General features: G+C 34.3%; 1 protein-coding gene across 38 annotated transcripts in view; it reads right to left on the reverse strand.

The window, feature by feature from the left end:
- Nucleotides 1-862: 862 nt before the first annotated feature.
- shot (dystonin-like protein short stop) overlaps nt 863-16327 on the reverse strand; it is a 308131-nt gene continuing 292666 nt past the window's right edge. For 32 of the 38 annotated variants that reach the window (XM_087343471.1, XM_087343467.1, XM_087343486.1 and 29 more), the window contains 7 exons: nt 15087-15249; nt 14546-14671; nt 11951-12137; nt 8183-8239; nt 7018-7089; nt 4623-4685; nt 863-2680 (listed from right to left, as the gene is read on the reverse strand). In XM_087343471.1, the coding sequence (XP_087199597.1) occupies nt 2527-2680; nt 4623-4685; nt 7018-7089; nt 8183-8239; nt 11951-12137; nt 14546-14671; nt 15087-15249 (822 nt within the window). In that variant the 3' untranslated portion in view covers nt 863-2526. The remainder of the gene's footprint in view (nt 2681-4622; nt 4686-7017; nt 7090-8182; nt 8240-11950; nt 12138-14545; nt 14672-15086; nt 15250-16327) is intronic. The other 6 variants (XM_087343468.1, XM_087343473.1, XM_087343469.1 and 3 more) reach the window with 6 other exon arrangements.

The following is a 16327-nucleotide window of genomic DNA, read 5'->3' on the forward strand; positions in this document are numbered from 1 at the left end:
AGAAAGGCAGCACTTGTCTACCACCCAGAAGAGTGGGCTGTTATTGTATCTATCAGACCTAGAAAGCCATTTTCTATTTTACCTATGAAGTCTTCGGACTTCAAAGACTTGAGCCTTCTGGAAAAGTCCTTGAAGAAAGGCGCTGACCTGAAAAAACATGTCTGCACGTTGGCTTTAGGTATCAGGCGATGACCCTACAATGGTGTGGCTGAGAAAAAGTCATGTGTTGCAACCATGGGAAGAGCACTCCATTACAAGACTGATAAAAAAACAGGTGTGAAGCACAGCCTATCAGGTCTTCCCAGACTTTATAAAATGTTCAGCTAGGAAGGCTATTCTTAAGTTAAGATTATGAATATTTTTGTTATATACCAAGTATATGTAATAATAAATTTACAATAAAATGCACCCTTCCATAAATTCTATTCCTTTGGTCCTTTTTCCTTTTCAAAGGTCTATTAAACACACTATTGTTAGGTTATTGAAGCAAGCAACGATTATGATGCACGTTTTAAAGCAAATTTTGATGAAAAGTTGGGCATAAATAATTCTTTTTAGTTTCCTAAGAAAACTACATTTTGCTGGTTACACTTCATTCTGAGAAGCACAAAATATTTTGGGAATTTGAAATAAATACATACCCTAGCTCCAAAAGAAAAGGTTTAATGGTCACATAGACACTTTATACCTGTACTATCTGTTTGTTGTGTCTGCTGTATCAACAGCCTTAATGTTCTTCCTTACCATTTCTGCGCATCATGTTTACTTTAAGCAACTTCCCTATCTTCCCTGCCAACAAAAATCATGGGAACCTGAAGTATGGTCCTGAAATATGAAAGGAATATTGCAATGAAATAACATCTTCAATTGTGAGAATTTAATAAGCAAATCTGTTAACATATACATATATATATATATATATCTAATACAATATTACAGTACTTTCTCTATAGCATGTACAATAATGCTCGATCGATCGAATACATACCTTAGATTCAAACACTCGTACAAAAGGAAGTTTGCACATAGAAAAATTCATGCACCTCTCTTTCTCCCAAGTTCATTAAATGATTACTGGGATAGGGAATAATATAAACTAGCCTCATTTTTTACATTAATTGGCCAAATGAGCATAATTATAAATCTGAACATATTTCTTTCACTATATAATAATACTACAGCTAGCCCTTTACTTAACAAAACTTTTACATAACTGCAGTGACTGTAAGAAAAGAAATGTTACAAAACAAAAGGAATATATGTTTAGAACTGACATGTACTTACTTTGTGCTTGTATCTTTATATTAAATTTTTCATGGATACTTCACAAATAAAAAAATATTTATACACAAAACTTGACTAACACTCTTGCTCTCACAGTTTTATGGACGTTACCTTAGGAATATATACAGCGACCGAACACGGTCATACTCGATCAATCGACAAATCACAATCTGTCTTCTGTTATCAGTGATTGCATTTAGGTACAAAACAGACAAAAACATACAAAGTGAAAAATAATCTGCAATGATTATGTTAATGTACAACTAAATTAAAATTATCACAAGTATGTGAATAAACATAAGTGACTTTGTGGCAATAAGCTGAGAATGTTAATAAAAATAATATATATATTTATATATATTAGCTCTATTATAAAAAGAGTATACAGTGTGTGTAATTAAAGCATGTTTGATTTATTTCCTAAAGTCTGCAAATAAATTAGGTTTGGTTAACTTACCAACATGACAATGATGGCACATACTTATTCTACACAGATGGAAAGTAAAACCCCTGAACTGCATTATTTCATCTTGTTGTTAATTTAACCAAACATCTATATTTTCATAACTTTGATTCATACTTAAATTATGTAGTTATAAATTAATAATTACATTATAATTATTTAGTTCCTTTAATCAAAGGAACTTCAAAATAAAAGGTGTGATGAAGCAGAATATATTGTTACATACTTGTTATTGCCATTTTGTAACTGCATGCTAATATTGGTGTCAGCTCCTTTACCATAACAGTGTCCACATCTTGCAGTTACATTGTGTTATCAGCAAGTAAGTTAATATGGTTGTAACAAAGAAACACAACCCACCTCATATTTTAAATAAAAGACTGGTGCTGCTTAAAAATAATCTTAGAAAATAAAACATCCAACAATTAACAAAAAGTATTTCTCACAGGGACAGTAACATCACATTGCCATTTCCAGAACTTAAAATGAATGGTCCCTCAAAAGAATTATAACAAACGTGTTGAACTCTCCAGTTTCAAGGTGTAAAAATAACTACAGAAATGAATGTGTGAGATGAATCTAACTGAAATGTAATTAAAAAACAACTTTTAATCTATAAATACATGAAGACATGAAAATCAATTCTCTAAATTTGTCTTTTATTGTGAAATAATTTCTGCTTCACATCACACCTTGTAACTTGAAGAAACTAAGTTATTTTGATTTGAAATTTGTTTCATGTCAGTTACAAATGGCTCATATGTTGATACACTTGATCCCTAAAGTCTGAATGGTGCCCGTGATTCAATAGGTGTGGCAGCTTTAGAACTCTTGCGTGAGGTTCCTGTAGCTGTATCAGAGGCACCAGATGTCTTCCTTGCAACTTTGGCCCCACTTGGAATGGGTGTGCTTGAGCCAGATGGTGTACGATTCCTAATAGAAAAGAGAGGTTACCTTGCTTTAGACATTGACTCATCCAATATCAAGTGCATTACACATGATTAGGAACAGACATTTTAATAAAGTCTCATGAAAATAAAAACACATAACATTCCATTCCACATTATAAATGTTATAAAATAGAATGGCTTACTAAATCCTGAATTTCACTTTGCACTGAAACAAATTTTCACACTCTTCAACTTCCCAACTGGAAGTTGCATGTTATATGCATGAAATGAAAATGATAAAAACTTCACGAGTAAAAACGAGGCATTTTTACTATGAAAAATGTTAATTTTTCCAATATTCTTAAATCATTTATCATCAGATCATCAGACCTCATCACTTCTTTAAAAGTTACCACAATACAGAAAAAATAAAATTTTACACACACACACACATAAGCAAACTCTATCTATATCAAATTAAAGACTTCTATTACACAGACATTCTTTGTACAATGCCAAAGTGTTGGCTTTACTGCCAGAATTGGTATGAAATTACAATAAACAGAATTAACATTAAGTGAAAAAACAATTGGTACTTGTTGCTTTGACAACATAAATATTCACAACAAAGAAAGTGGAAAAGTTGTAATTTTACATTTGGTGACTAATGGAAAACAGAGAAACAGAAGTAGGCCACCTTCATATGGTAACATTGGTATGTTTACATGGTGCCATCTTTCCTTGAACTGAATTTCTGCGAATTAACACTTAAGGCCGCCATTCACGATCGCTCCATTCGTCCAAATGGCGCGGTGTCGCTCCAAAATTGTACCGTGAATGCGGACACTGAAGTCCATTGGCGTGGCGTGGTGGGCTCGTTTGGATATTCTGTCGAGCCATAATCCATCCGATCGCTCCATCACTCCATCGCGCCATCGTATCGTGAATGGGGGAATCGGCGATCGAGCCACTCCAAATCGCTTCGTGAGTGGCGGAAACGTGGTCCATTCTCATGCCAGTCTGCCACGAGCCTTCGTCCAGTGAAGTCCAAACTTGTATAATGTCAGGTCGTGAGTTTGTTATTGAGGTGATTGAGAAATATAGAGAGTTGCCATGTTTGTGGCAGATAAGTAATGAAGACTATCATGATAAAGCTAAAAGAAGCTTAGCAATGGAAGAACTGGTGGTTTTATTTAAAACCAAAGATCCTACCGCCAACAAAGAAAATTCCCTTAGAAGTTGCTTCAGAAAGGAGCATAAGGACTTAAATTGCTTCTATTTAAGAGCCATTGCTTTGACCACTTTCGTTTTGGTTTTTTTCTTTTAATATACAGGCATACTGCCGTAGCTAGTACCAATTCTTCGTCCATCGCAAACACCACACACTTCACAGAGGGACAACAAACCGTGACTGGCGTGACGCGACCGTGAATGTAGTACCTCTTTGGACGACATCCGTTTGGACGTCATCCATTCGGATGTCATCCATCTGGAGTGATCGTGAATGGCGGCCTTAACATACTTACTTTACCAATGCTACATATTAGTTTCAATCAGACCCTTTTCTTAACACTTTACCATATTTTTTAAACCAATTTGATTAAATGAATTAATTTCCCTGTTGCCTCTTGAGGTTGAAACGCATCTGGCATTAGTGTCCTTTTATAGTGTTAATAGTTTGTTTGCTTATTTTAAGACCCTTTTCTGCCTCCCTTGCTACAAAAAAATGTGATAGTCACCTATGCATTCATATCTTTATATATAATGCAAATTTATAATTCTGTCATGTCACATCATCCATTATCTGTAAGAATGCAATATCAAACATTTTTAATATAACAATGCTAAATTTTTAATGTTAAAAGTCATACAAAAATGTGAATTCAGCTTCACAGTTCAGTATGATACAGAAGCCAATTCCTGAAATTAAAACTGCAAGCAGATATATAATTACTAGGTGTAACAGATAGAATCAAAGACCTTACCTATAAGGTCCTTCGACTAGAATAGGGATGTTAGAAGCAGAAGTCATCCTAACTGTTGAATGTCTGCATTGGAAGAAGAAAGCATAGAACAGAAGTAATGCAACACAGAGTTAATTAAGCCATTTTCAGCTTAAAGATACATCAAACTTTCTGTGTGCCCCTTTCCACCCAAACATGCAAAATTATGTTGGTTCACATTTACACTGTAGACAGAAGAAAGTTGTCGCAAGTCAACATTCACAGCTTGTTTGCCTCAATAATCAGCATTATTGTATTTGTGTGTCTTCTTGAAACTGATGAGTTTAATTTTTAAAATAGTTATCCCATCGTGGAAAGAGGTACAGAAATTACATGCCAGAAAGTGTTATTTCAACAAAAGAATGAAAGCATGCTATTAACAGAAAAGATTGTGTAGATAGCCATGCATGAACTAACTATCATGTTCAAACTGTTACACCAGGGCTTTCATCTTTCAAGATCTGGAGCCACATTCAACCTTTCTTACAGAATCTTAGGCAACAAGGTTATAAATGATAGCAATTTATTAAAAATGCTACTAACTGTTGTAAGTAGGTTCGCATCCTGCTCAATAATTTTATTTAACAAATAACTGTTATTAATTATTCACTTAAAATCTAATACTTAATTTATGCAACTCTAGTTTTTTTCATTATACAGAGTTACAATATTACCATGCACGCTGCACAAAACACGTGGCAGACATTTGTGGTCTCTGTGTTACACGATAAATGCTATAAAGGACTTTTATAGGCATGGAAAGACAGGAAATATTGGCTTCTTAAGTTTAGGTTCAAACCAGCTTAAAAAATAATGCTATCACACACACAGGAATGTGACCAGATTTTGAATGATGAGACCTGCTCACATAAACCTGGGGGGTACTGGACATGGCTGACATGTAATTCTAAGCATTTGACACCAGGGTGTTGAATTTTTACTGACAAGACTATCATTGCTCAGCTGGTCATGTAATTCCTTGCTTTTGTGGAACCTGAAGGTTCACTGCCATATTTACAAATTCACCACTGGATATTACGCTGAGCCAATTGAATGAGGTCCACATTCTCACACACAATTTAAAGAAAAAAATTAAAACTATGTTCCCATTTATGGCTAGGTCAACCAATTGTTTACATTTTTATGTTTCTCATCTCCCCAATGTATGCCACATATCCCATTCATCTGAACTGCCTTGATTTAACACCTGAATATTAGGGAAAGAGTACAAAATATACATAACTTTTATTACCCTTAAATACATTTTTCTTGTAACAGTTCAGGAGTAACAACAGACAGATTGGCAAGTCTCTATAAGCTGAGTTCCTATATTCTGCAGCAGTCATTGCAGGTCAGAATTCAGGATTAGTAACATGCTTGGTGGATACACTTTTTTATATTGCTTATATTACCAACACATCATCCACGAAATATAACTAACTTACTGAAATGCAAAATTTTGTCTGTTAATTTTTTTTGAGGCTCAGACATTTATATGTCTATGCAAAATGCTATTTATTCAATTTGAAATAAAGTTGAATTTCATCAGTCTTTGTAGATATTTTCACGAGATTTCTCAACATTTCATGTTAGTCCAGGGTAGTATTAGCACATGATGTCAAGATAGCAAACCTAATAGGCATTCCCACATTCAATGTAATAGTTAATCCACATTGTAATTTGCCATGGCAAGAAGACTCTTTAAAATAGCATTAAAAATGGGAATCTGGTCACCCTACCTTCATAGAGTATATATAGTACATGCCCCTGTAATTTAAAATTATAATTGCATGATAGCTGTCAACAGTTCTAATAACCAGAATTTATTAGAACAACTTCTGAGCATGACTTGTTAACATGTGTATACATGCTTACTCAACATCAAAACACAAACATTCTCCATTCGGGTTTCTGTTGTAAGAACTACTTTCATTGCTTTCCATTACAAGAATACCTTAATTTTCTGATATACATTGATCAAATTCACTCTAATGCTTAGTACTTTCATAAAAAGAATTTGAAAACTATTATTTTGATTGTAAAATATCCAATATATTATTTTCAAGTGACATTATTATTGGAAAAACTTCACAATATTTACTTTGTGCGGTTACTTAGACCAGTATGGATTTCATATGAAAGACTTAAAGATGTTTATATCATTGAAAAATGACATGAAATAACAAACAGAATGAGTTTCATTTACACATGAAATAAATAAATTAAAATTAAAGGTTATAATTCAAAATGCATAAGCCCTTCACACCAACAGAATCTGTCCAGACTGCAGTAAACTTGGAGCCTCACATAATGTTACTTTACAACTAACATTCACAAACACAGAAGAACAACACAAAAGAGAGACATCAAGCATTACCCAGAAGAAGAACAAGAAGAGAGCTGTGATTCAATGGAACTCGAACCCACAAATACTGGTATCCTTGAGCGGCTGACATTAGGAAGGAAAGAAAACAGGTAAGTTTGTAAACATGATATCACACATTACGTGGCTCTAAAGGACGATTATGAAATTCAACCAATGATCATAAAAACCGCCACAATATCTGAGTCATTAAAGTGGCAAGCCAAGGTCCAATTCTCTGCAAAGGCAATTCATTCTTGCTTCCATATCTAAAACACATCTGGAGGCCATCCAATAGGCATTCCGAGTACTATTTCCCTTAGTTTAGGTAGCTAGAAAATGTCACGTTAATCACTCATTCCTATCTAGTCTCAAGGCTGAGAATTCATGGAATTATACCTTTATTCATGTCCTGTTCCTTGATTGCATCAAAGACATGGGATAATTTTACCAGAACAGGAAAATGCTCTCTTTTTCTAACGCAGTCTCAAACACTTCCGAATCTAGTAACAGCATTTTTGCTCTCATACTATGTCTTTGGCCATTGATTAATACAATTATCTTCATTTGAGAATATGGCTTATCCAACATTTATAGAAAACTATATGCCTGATAAGCTTATACCTTCAACAGTGCCCATTTGTATGAAGTTAAATTTTCCATTTGACACAAACTGCATGTAACAAACTCATTCTTGCAATAGCTTCTTACACAATCATTCTGGTATGCTTAAGAAAATGTCAACAGCCAACAGTTTTTTATTTTATTGCAGTGACATGAAGCGTGTTGATAGAGAATGGCAAATGTCAGTTTTGTAAAGCATGTACAGTAGCAAAGAAAGAGACATTATTTTTAAATTATTTAACTATACAAAAAATCCCGAGAAAAACTGAAGTTGGATTACAAGCACAAATTTTCATTCTTACTCAGACTAGTCTAAAATCATTTAAATATTCATTCTGCATTCTTCACTTTAAAACATTTATAAATAAATAATTTCACTGTACAACGCTTTAAGAAGCACCATTCATAAACCAAGAATGCATTCATCATATAAATCTCATACTATGAGAGCATTACAATCATTACACCAACAGTACCAGTTCCTAATTAACTCCAATAAGCTCCACCACCACCACCACCACAAGCCATGTGATTTATTAGTTTTTAGTGTATTTACCTAGTGCCAACACCAGAGAGCGTTGGAATACTTGAAGCTCGATGAATCGTTCCTAACCTAAAATAAATGTGTAGTATAATTATAATATTATTGAGATTAGATGTATAATTAGTTGTGGTTCAATTAGCCATTTACATTCCTTGTGTTGTTTCTTCATCATCACTACATTATTATGGTTAAAGTTAAAGTTTAAACACTCAAAATGGTGTTTTTTTCGTCACAGCTTACTGGAACCCATTTTTGGAAAACTAAGAGGGGGAAGTTTTGAAATATACATGGCCATTGAATAAAAATTTACTTGGATATTATCCATCGTCTAGTAATAAAACGTAAAACGACGTTTCGGAGATGAGGCTCTATCTCCGTCTTCAGGTTCCTACTCAGTTGGGCCTCATCTCCGAAACGTCGTTTTACGTTTTATTACTAGACGATGGATAATATCCAAGTAAATTTTTATTCAATTGACTCTTCACCATCGTCAAGAAGTTTTAGATTTGATATACATGGCCATCATTAATTCAAACAGTGTATCACACATGGCTTAATGGCAACACCTCCCAGTATTTGAAAAGCAATTTCATTATGTAATTTGAAATAACATTAACGATAACAAAATATCCTCATATGATGGCTAGTATGGGTGAGATACTGGAATGATACTTTCTATAGATGCAGAATATTAAATATGTTATATACACAGCTGTTATGTCATTGCATGTTATGCTGGAGTTAGTTATTTGCAGAAGAAGTGCAGAATCACCTTATTGTCATCTGGTTTGAAATGACAATAAATTACATGGGATAACTTATGGCTGCATTTTGTTAATCACAATTAACCCTGTACCTTTTACCTCATTGTTTTCAATATGTTACAGATATTCCTATCCTTGGCATATGAGAAAATTAATCACAAAATTACCATCAGCATATCTAGACCTGTATCTTCAATCTTTGTTTCCACTGGGTAAATTATTTAAAGATATGTCACAAAAGTACTCACCTAAGAACACATTTCTGCACAGAGGCATAATACTTCTGTGACTAATATGAAATAAAATGATGCCGGAAGAGTTACCTCTTTATCAGTCAAATAAATTGCCGAATAGTAACATGTGAAATGTGCTCTCAGACTTTGTAGCTAAATTTTTAGTCTGCTTTCCTTATTTTGTAATGAAACTTAGACTTATAATATCATGTCCACATGTTCATACATCTGTAAGTTTGTATTCCCTAATAACTTCTGAAACAACTCATGTATTTCCTTGTAAATTGATCATCATGCCATATGAAACCATGAAACAATTGTACTTTTCTCTTCAACCAATACTATGGAATGATTCAAAATTCCCTGTGCACCTGTAAGAACACAAACATATTTTATGAAATATTCTCGGACTACAAGCCACATCAGGTGGCTTGTAGTCCGAGAATCTTTCATCAACTTCAGTCGCTGTGAAAGCTTCACCTCATACATCTCAAATATATTTCTCATGAAGAGCAGGGTTAGCTCAGTCAGTACAATGACTGACAATGGACTAGATGACTGGGGTTCGATCCACAACAGGGCAGAGGATTTTCCCTCTAGCCTCTGTGTCCAGACTATCCATGGCAGAACTGACTGAAGGAGGGTAGAAGTCACAAGTAACACACAAGCCACGTATGCTATTTAGTGTGGGTGTGCACACAGGGACTACTGAATTGCTTCCCATTTCCAACATCTGTTGTTCTTACAGATTAACAGGGACTTTCCAATCAATTCAGTACCAACATGGTGGCCATAAGCATTCATGAAGTGTAGGTCCTGACATTTTGTGTTGTAATAGAGCTCGGAAAATACACAACCTTTGTTAAGCAATCTTTTTGCAGCGATAAAATAACAATATGGTTGCTATGTAAAGTCTATATTTAACTCTCTCATGGTGATAACTAATGAACCACTGAGTAAAGCTTGTGAAATTCTGCATCGAGAAGGAACATAAACATGCCTACAAATTCTGAAAGAAACAAGTTTCATACATCAACACTTACTAACATGGTGACAATGCACAATTTTGATGTTACATCTGTCAAATTTAACACAGTGGGAATCTGTAATAGTGGAAACCATTTGAAGAAATTAACAATTAAATTGTACATTGTTAATTTATAATTACTGAAAGCCCATCATATAGACTCAAACATTTGAAGGAAATTAAGTGTCATAATTTATTTTCAGGATTTCTTGTTTGATAACTTTCAGCATTTGCAAGATATATTAAGAGTGCAGTATTTAAAATCCTTAATCCAGATTAAGAGGACATTAAAATAATTATTGAAATTATAATATCTCTTGCTAATATATTGGTTGAAACCATCACAATGAAATACAGTCAGTCAGAAGTATTAAGTCTGGTGCCTTGGGAAAATTTCAGGAACTCATCGCTCCATTTTTTTTAAAAAAAGGATAATCTTGTACTGTACTTTTAAATGTTTCTTAATGCTTATGTTTGAGGATGACATTATGAATAACACACCCTCCACAAATCTATGTCTCTTAGGCCAATCCACACTTAGTCTCCTTTCCATTTCATTCAGTCACAGGAAGTTACTTTCAATATCATTTAGTCCCACTGACCTCAGATCACAACACTGCAACAAAAACAACCTATGCAATGTGCCTTAAGAACATCTTTGGAATGTTGGTCTACTCCAAAGAGTATACTTTTTAATCTTATTATCCTTAATTATGTTCAGTCCTTTAACTTACAATTAAGGTGAGGTATTGGTATGTTTAAGTGGCATCATAATTAATTAATATTACAGATTCATTTACCACATGTATTACGAGAACCATTCCACAATACATGTGAACATCATTAATCAGGTTAAAAAATGTTTGCATAACAAAACTGGGTTTGTGAATCAAACATTAATATTACTGGAGCTGCTACTGAAGAATACAACCATAATTACAAAAGTCTATAAATAAATATCATCTTACTGCATAGGTTATCAATATAATTAGACTGATTACTTTAACTTGACACTATTTAAATAAATCATTCACAACACATTCTGGGTTAATATGAAGCAAATGCAAAAACAATGCCATGCTTTTCTTTACTTCATATCTTATCCAGGCGGTAGCATGCCAACAAATAGTAATACTGAGAAAGTAGCGAAAAAGGGCTGAAGGCTTTCGCTGGTTACCATGGAAGCAACGAAAGACTGTTTCCTGAGCTTTTATTGATTATGTACTTCTCATATAATCACTCCCCTGTTAAACTGAATAAAGATGGTTTTTGAAATTTTGTAGTAAATATATCAACATAAGTAAGTTTTCATTTCTAACAATAATTTTTACTTATTCTTGCTAGATGGAACTAGTGATCACTTGCTCACTGACAGACACTACCTCTGGAATATTTCTTTAATACTTCATCTTTATACATATATTTATTTGGCAGCTTTTTAGTAAGTAAGATCACACTATTGTTTTATTAAGGAATATGAAAGTGGCTGTAATAATTGATGGTAAGGTAGAGTTTAAAACATTTTTGTTGCCTCTGGAAGTGATACTTTTACTTTAAAAGCAGAAAGTAGATTCAGACAGTTCTGTTGAAATATAAGCTCTACATTTATTGTACTAAAGGGAAGGTTCATATAAAAGTGACAGCATTTACACTCCATGGTTGTCTTATAACCCAATGACTATTTTAACTTTAAGCAAATACTAACAAAAACTACCACAAATTCATAAATTGCATAATGAAATGAATGTTGCATTACCTGGTGTATACTCCACTAGCTGGACTGGTAAGTCCTGTTGGAGTGCGTGGACGTGAACTGGGAGTTGTTCCATTAACAGGCACTGTAAGTTTGCGCGTGGGTGTGGTGGTACCAGATCCACTGCCAGCAGTGCGACTGCTAGGTGTAACACGCCGATGAATTGGAATGCGGCTGGGTGTACCTTCATCTGAACACAAACAACAAACTTTGGAGAAACAGTTCCAACATTACATGATGTTAAACTTTACAATGTTTTTTTCTAATACGAATAATCCAGTTACGAATAAACCGATGCCCAGTTGTCCACTCTTTGATGCTAAAGAGATGTTTGTCACAAAACAAACACTGTAATGTCGGTGGATGTGATGAAATGTAGGTTATTAACACAGATGTGAAGATTATTTTTGCAACAGAATTTTGATATATGCCACTAGTACTCATACAAAAATGAGGACATCAGAACTTTCCTTGTATTATCCTTCCATCTATTTGGGAAAGATCTGCATTAATTGGAAGATAATATTAAAAACGGATTTTAAAGAAACAGAGTACCAGGATGTGGGGACCAGATGAAACTATAATACTTATCAGTGACCTCAATCCTCTTTCTTATACATACATACATCTTTATTACATTCCATGTATCCATAAGTTAGTCAGATGATAATAGGATGTAGAATAAGACATAATAATACAATACATGTTATACAAATACAAGTCATACTATTATATAAATGTCACAAAAATACAAACAAAGGGTTCACATGAAGTAGTGATAAGTTACAAATAAATCCACCCATTATATACAATAGATAAATTACGACTTACTTGTAAACATTAGAAATTCATTGACAGAGTAAAGGAGTGTGTAATTAAGTATCTTTTTAATGCTAGTTTAAATTGTGCCTTTTTATTTACAAGACTTGTGAGATTTGATGGTAGACTGCTGAAACTTTTGATCCCTGCATAATATGCACTCTTCTGAAAACATGTGAGGTTGGCAATTGGTCTATGAAGCTTATTTTTATTCCTTGTGTTGACACGGTGTATAGCAGAATTAGTTTGAAAATGTTCTTGGTTATTTACAATAAAGTTCATTAACGAGAATATGTATTCACATGGAAGAGCTAAGATCTCTAATCTCTTAAACAGACTTCTACATGAATTTCTAGGTTTTACACCAGCCAATAATCTAATAATTTTCTTTTGTAAAGTGAATATTTTTTTACTGTTTGATGAATTACCCCCAAAAATTATTCCATACTTCATTATAGCGTGAAAATAGGCAAAATATACTGATCTGAGTGTGTCAGTGTTGCTGACATGCAACAGAGATCTAACTGGGTAACATGCGCCACTTAACTTAGGTATCAGTTTATCAATATGATTTGTCCAATTTAGGTGATTATCAATTTGCAAACCCAAGAATTTTGTGTTTATTGACTCTTGTATATACTTCCCATTATAACCAATACTTAAAGCACATTGTGGAGAGTTATTTGTTATAAATTTTATTATATTCGTTTTATCTGGATTTTGGGCCAGCTTGTTAGCAGTAAACCATTTACTCATATGAGACTGAACTATGTTTGATGTTAAACAGAAATCATCAAAATTTTTATTAGAAATTATGACACTTGTGTAATCATCAAATATTATGGGTTCTGTTAGAGTATTTATTGTTTTTATTTTTATTGTTGGAGGAAGGTCATTTATGTATATTATAAAAAGTAAGGGCCCTAAAATTGACCCTTGGGTAACTCCATGTTTTATTGTTCCCCAGTTTGAGAAAAAATGTCATTTGTTTTTAGGTGCTTTTACTTTGACCATTTGTTTTCTATCTGTTAAATAGGATCTGAACCATTGCGCTGTTATTCCTTGAACACCATAAAAATGCAATTTATCCAACAAAATTTCATGATTTACACAGTCAAAAGCTTTTGCTAAATCACAGAAAATTCCTCCAACATGCATTTTTTGGTTAACAGATTTTAGCACATTGTCTGTTAGTTTGAAAGCTGCATCTTCAGTGGATACACCTTTCCTGAAGCCAAATTGTTCCAGGACTAATATGTTACTTGGACTTAACTTCTATAACTCCTCTAAAGTGAAAGATAGTTGATATACATAAATGTGGATTCTTCTACCCTGAAGATATAGGTGACAGGTTCCATTAAAACTACAAAACTCTATGGTGTCATACTTCAGAAGAACAAAATCAGGTTGAGAATGAGTAGGAGCTATACCACCTCTCCCCCCAAGTGCCTACATGGCATATTATGGGACAGCTTTATGTTACTTATATATCTGTGAAATTTCTGAATAAAATCTGAGGTAGAGTGAAAAGGGTCAGAAAATGACAAAACAAGTCGAACACACAAAATTTGATACTGTTTAGGTGGGGAAAACTATTCTTAAACTATCTATTACTGGATTGCAAGAGCATGAGCAGAAGATATACTGAAAAGGAAAAATAAGTAACGGATCCTTAAGTCACATAAGCAGTTACCATGTGCAAACAGGAATCCTGATCATCACTTCCTCCCCACCAACTTTCTATGTCAAATTTAAAATACCTGAAGCTCTCTCACTCACCTGTGCTATCAAGAGAGAGTGTGGACCCATGTCTGCTGGGAGGTTTGCTGCCTTGACGGCTCTGAGGTCGGCTACTGGGGCGACTGTTGGGACGACTGCCCGCTTTGCTGCCTGGCTGGCTTCCTCCTACACATATACACACACATTTATAGTGTATGTACAAAAGGCAACTGTAACAAGCTTAACTCTGAATATGTCTAAAATGAGGAAATCAGAATATTTAAGATTTAAGATTTTCACAGTGGTGAGTATGAAGATTTCTGTCTTCTGGGTTGCTGCACTGTGTAGTATGGTCGATGAATCACCCTGATGATGGAGGCAGTATGATCTCTGAAACGTTGGTAAACATCGACCATACTACACAGTACAACAACCCAGAAGACAGAAATCTTCAGAATATTTAACCTTCACCTCATTACCTGAATTAAGTTTTGAATGATGAGATGCCACACTGAATTGTCTCTAAACAAAAAACAGAGTGCTAAGGAATACTTAGTCTTTGAGGAAATGATGTGCCTGCTTCAGGGTTACTTGAACTAACCTGGAGTGAGGGTAGAACGAGGAGGCGCTGATCCTTTCCTTATTGGTCGGGTCAGTGTGCTCTCATTATCACTGAGAGAGTCTGGAGTACGATGTCCACCAGAGAATGATGATCGTCCAGTGTTACGTCCCATGGGAACACTGCGTGCACTGCGCTCACGCACCTACAGCCCCACATAAACATATAGCTACAGATATTAATAAAGTTATTTCTGTGATAAGTGATCATGCAGTCTTTTCTTTGGATATTATGAATATATCCTTGGTGTTAACATGGCTGTATAAAAAAAATTACAACAATGTGATACAAGATCATATTTATAAATAGAAAAACTAATACAGAGATTAGAAAATGGCAACTATGACATAAGGTAAGCTTTAACCAGCAATTGGTATATAACAGCAAAACCAAAGTAATTAATTAATTTCCAGAAAGAAAAGAAAATCAGTACCATTCACTTGCTTTTATTTATGAAAGGTATAATGGTATCCAATGAAGTAATAATAATCCGTGGCGTAACAGCCCTCTGAGAGCCAAAGCCGACTAGCTGGCTGCTGGCCTCACGTTCACATGCCTAAGCAGAGGTGAATGATCGTCCAACCAGATATAGGATGACATGTGGTCAGCACGACGAACCCCCAGCCATTGCTAGTTTTCCTGACTGGATTAAGCTACCCATTGTAGCTTCCCAATTTCCTCACGATGCTGGGTTGGCACCGGTCGAAAAATCTCGTGAGAAATTTCTTTCCCCGAGACTCGAACCAGCGTGCATTCTGTATCACCGGTCTGAAGCATGATGCCTCAGACGGCATGGCTACGGCGCGGGACCCAATGAACTAATACCAGTGTAATATATACATCACATAAAGGAAAATGTCAATATATAAATAAATAACATCATGTTACTTAATTTATACAGTTTACCAATAAATACTGCAACTTTCATGTGCATTGTCTCTAAACCTACCAGCCATGTTTTCACACCCATGTAAAATAAAGACTACTTCTTGGATAACTGAAGTTTTTTGACACAACAAATGTTTAAACAAGTATATAATTTATAATAAAAAAGTTTGTTACTTGTAATGTATTTTCTAAATATTAAAATTTATCTTCAATATCAAGAAATACGGACTGGCTTTTAAAGATAATTCAGATGCATATTCCTGGATATAAATGTGGCTGCCATTTTTTATCAACTGTTTCTAAATAATAGCCATAAATTATTTTAAACAGCCATG

The sequence above is a fragment of the Zootermopsis nevadensis genome, unplaced genomic scaffold (genome assembly GCF_977971745.1).
Source record: "Zootermopsis nevadensis isolate Lab colony 2312 unplaced genomic scaffold, Znev_1.0 Znev_ptg000006l, whole genome shotgun sequence".
In the NCBI taxonomy this organism is placed as follows: domain Eukaryota; kingdom Metazoa; phylum Arthropoda; class Insecta; order Blattodea; family Termopsidae; genus Zootermopsis; species Zootermopsis nevadensis.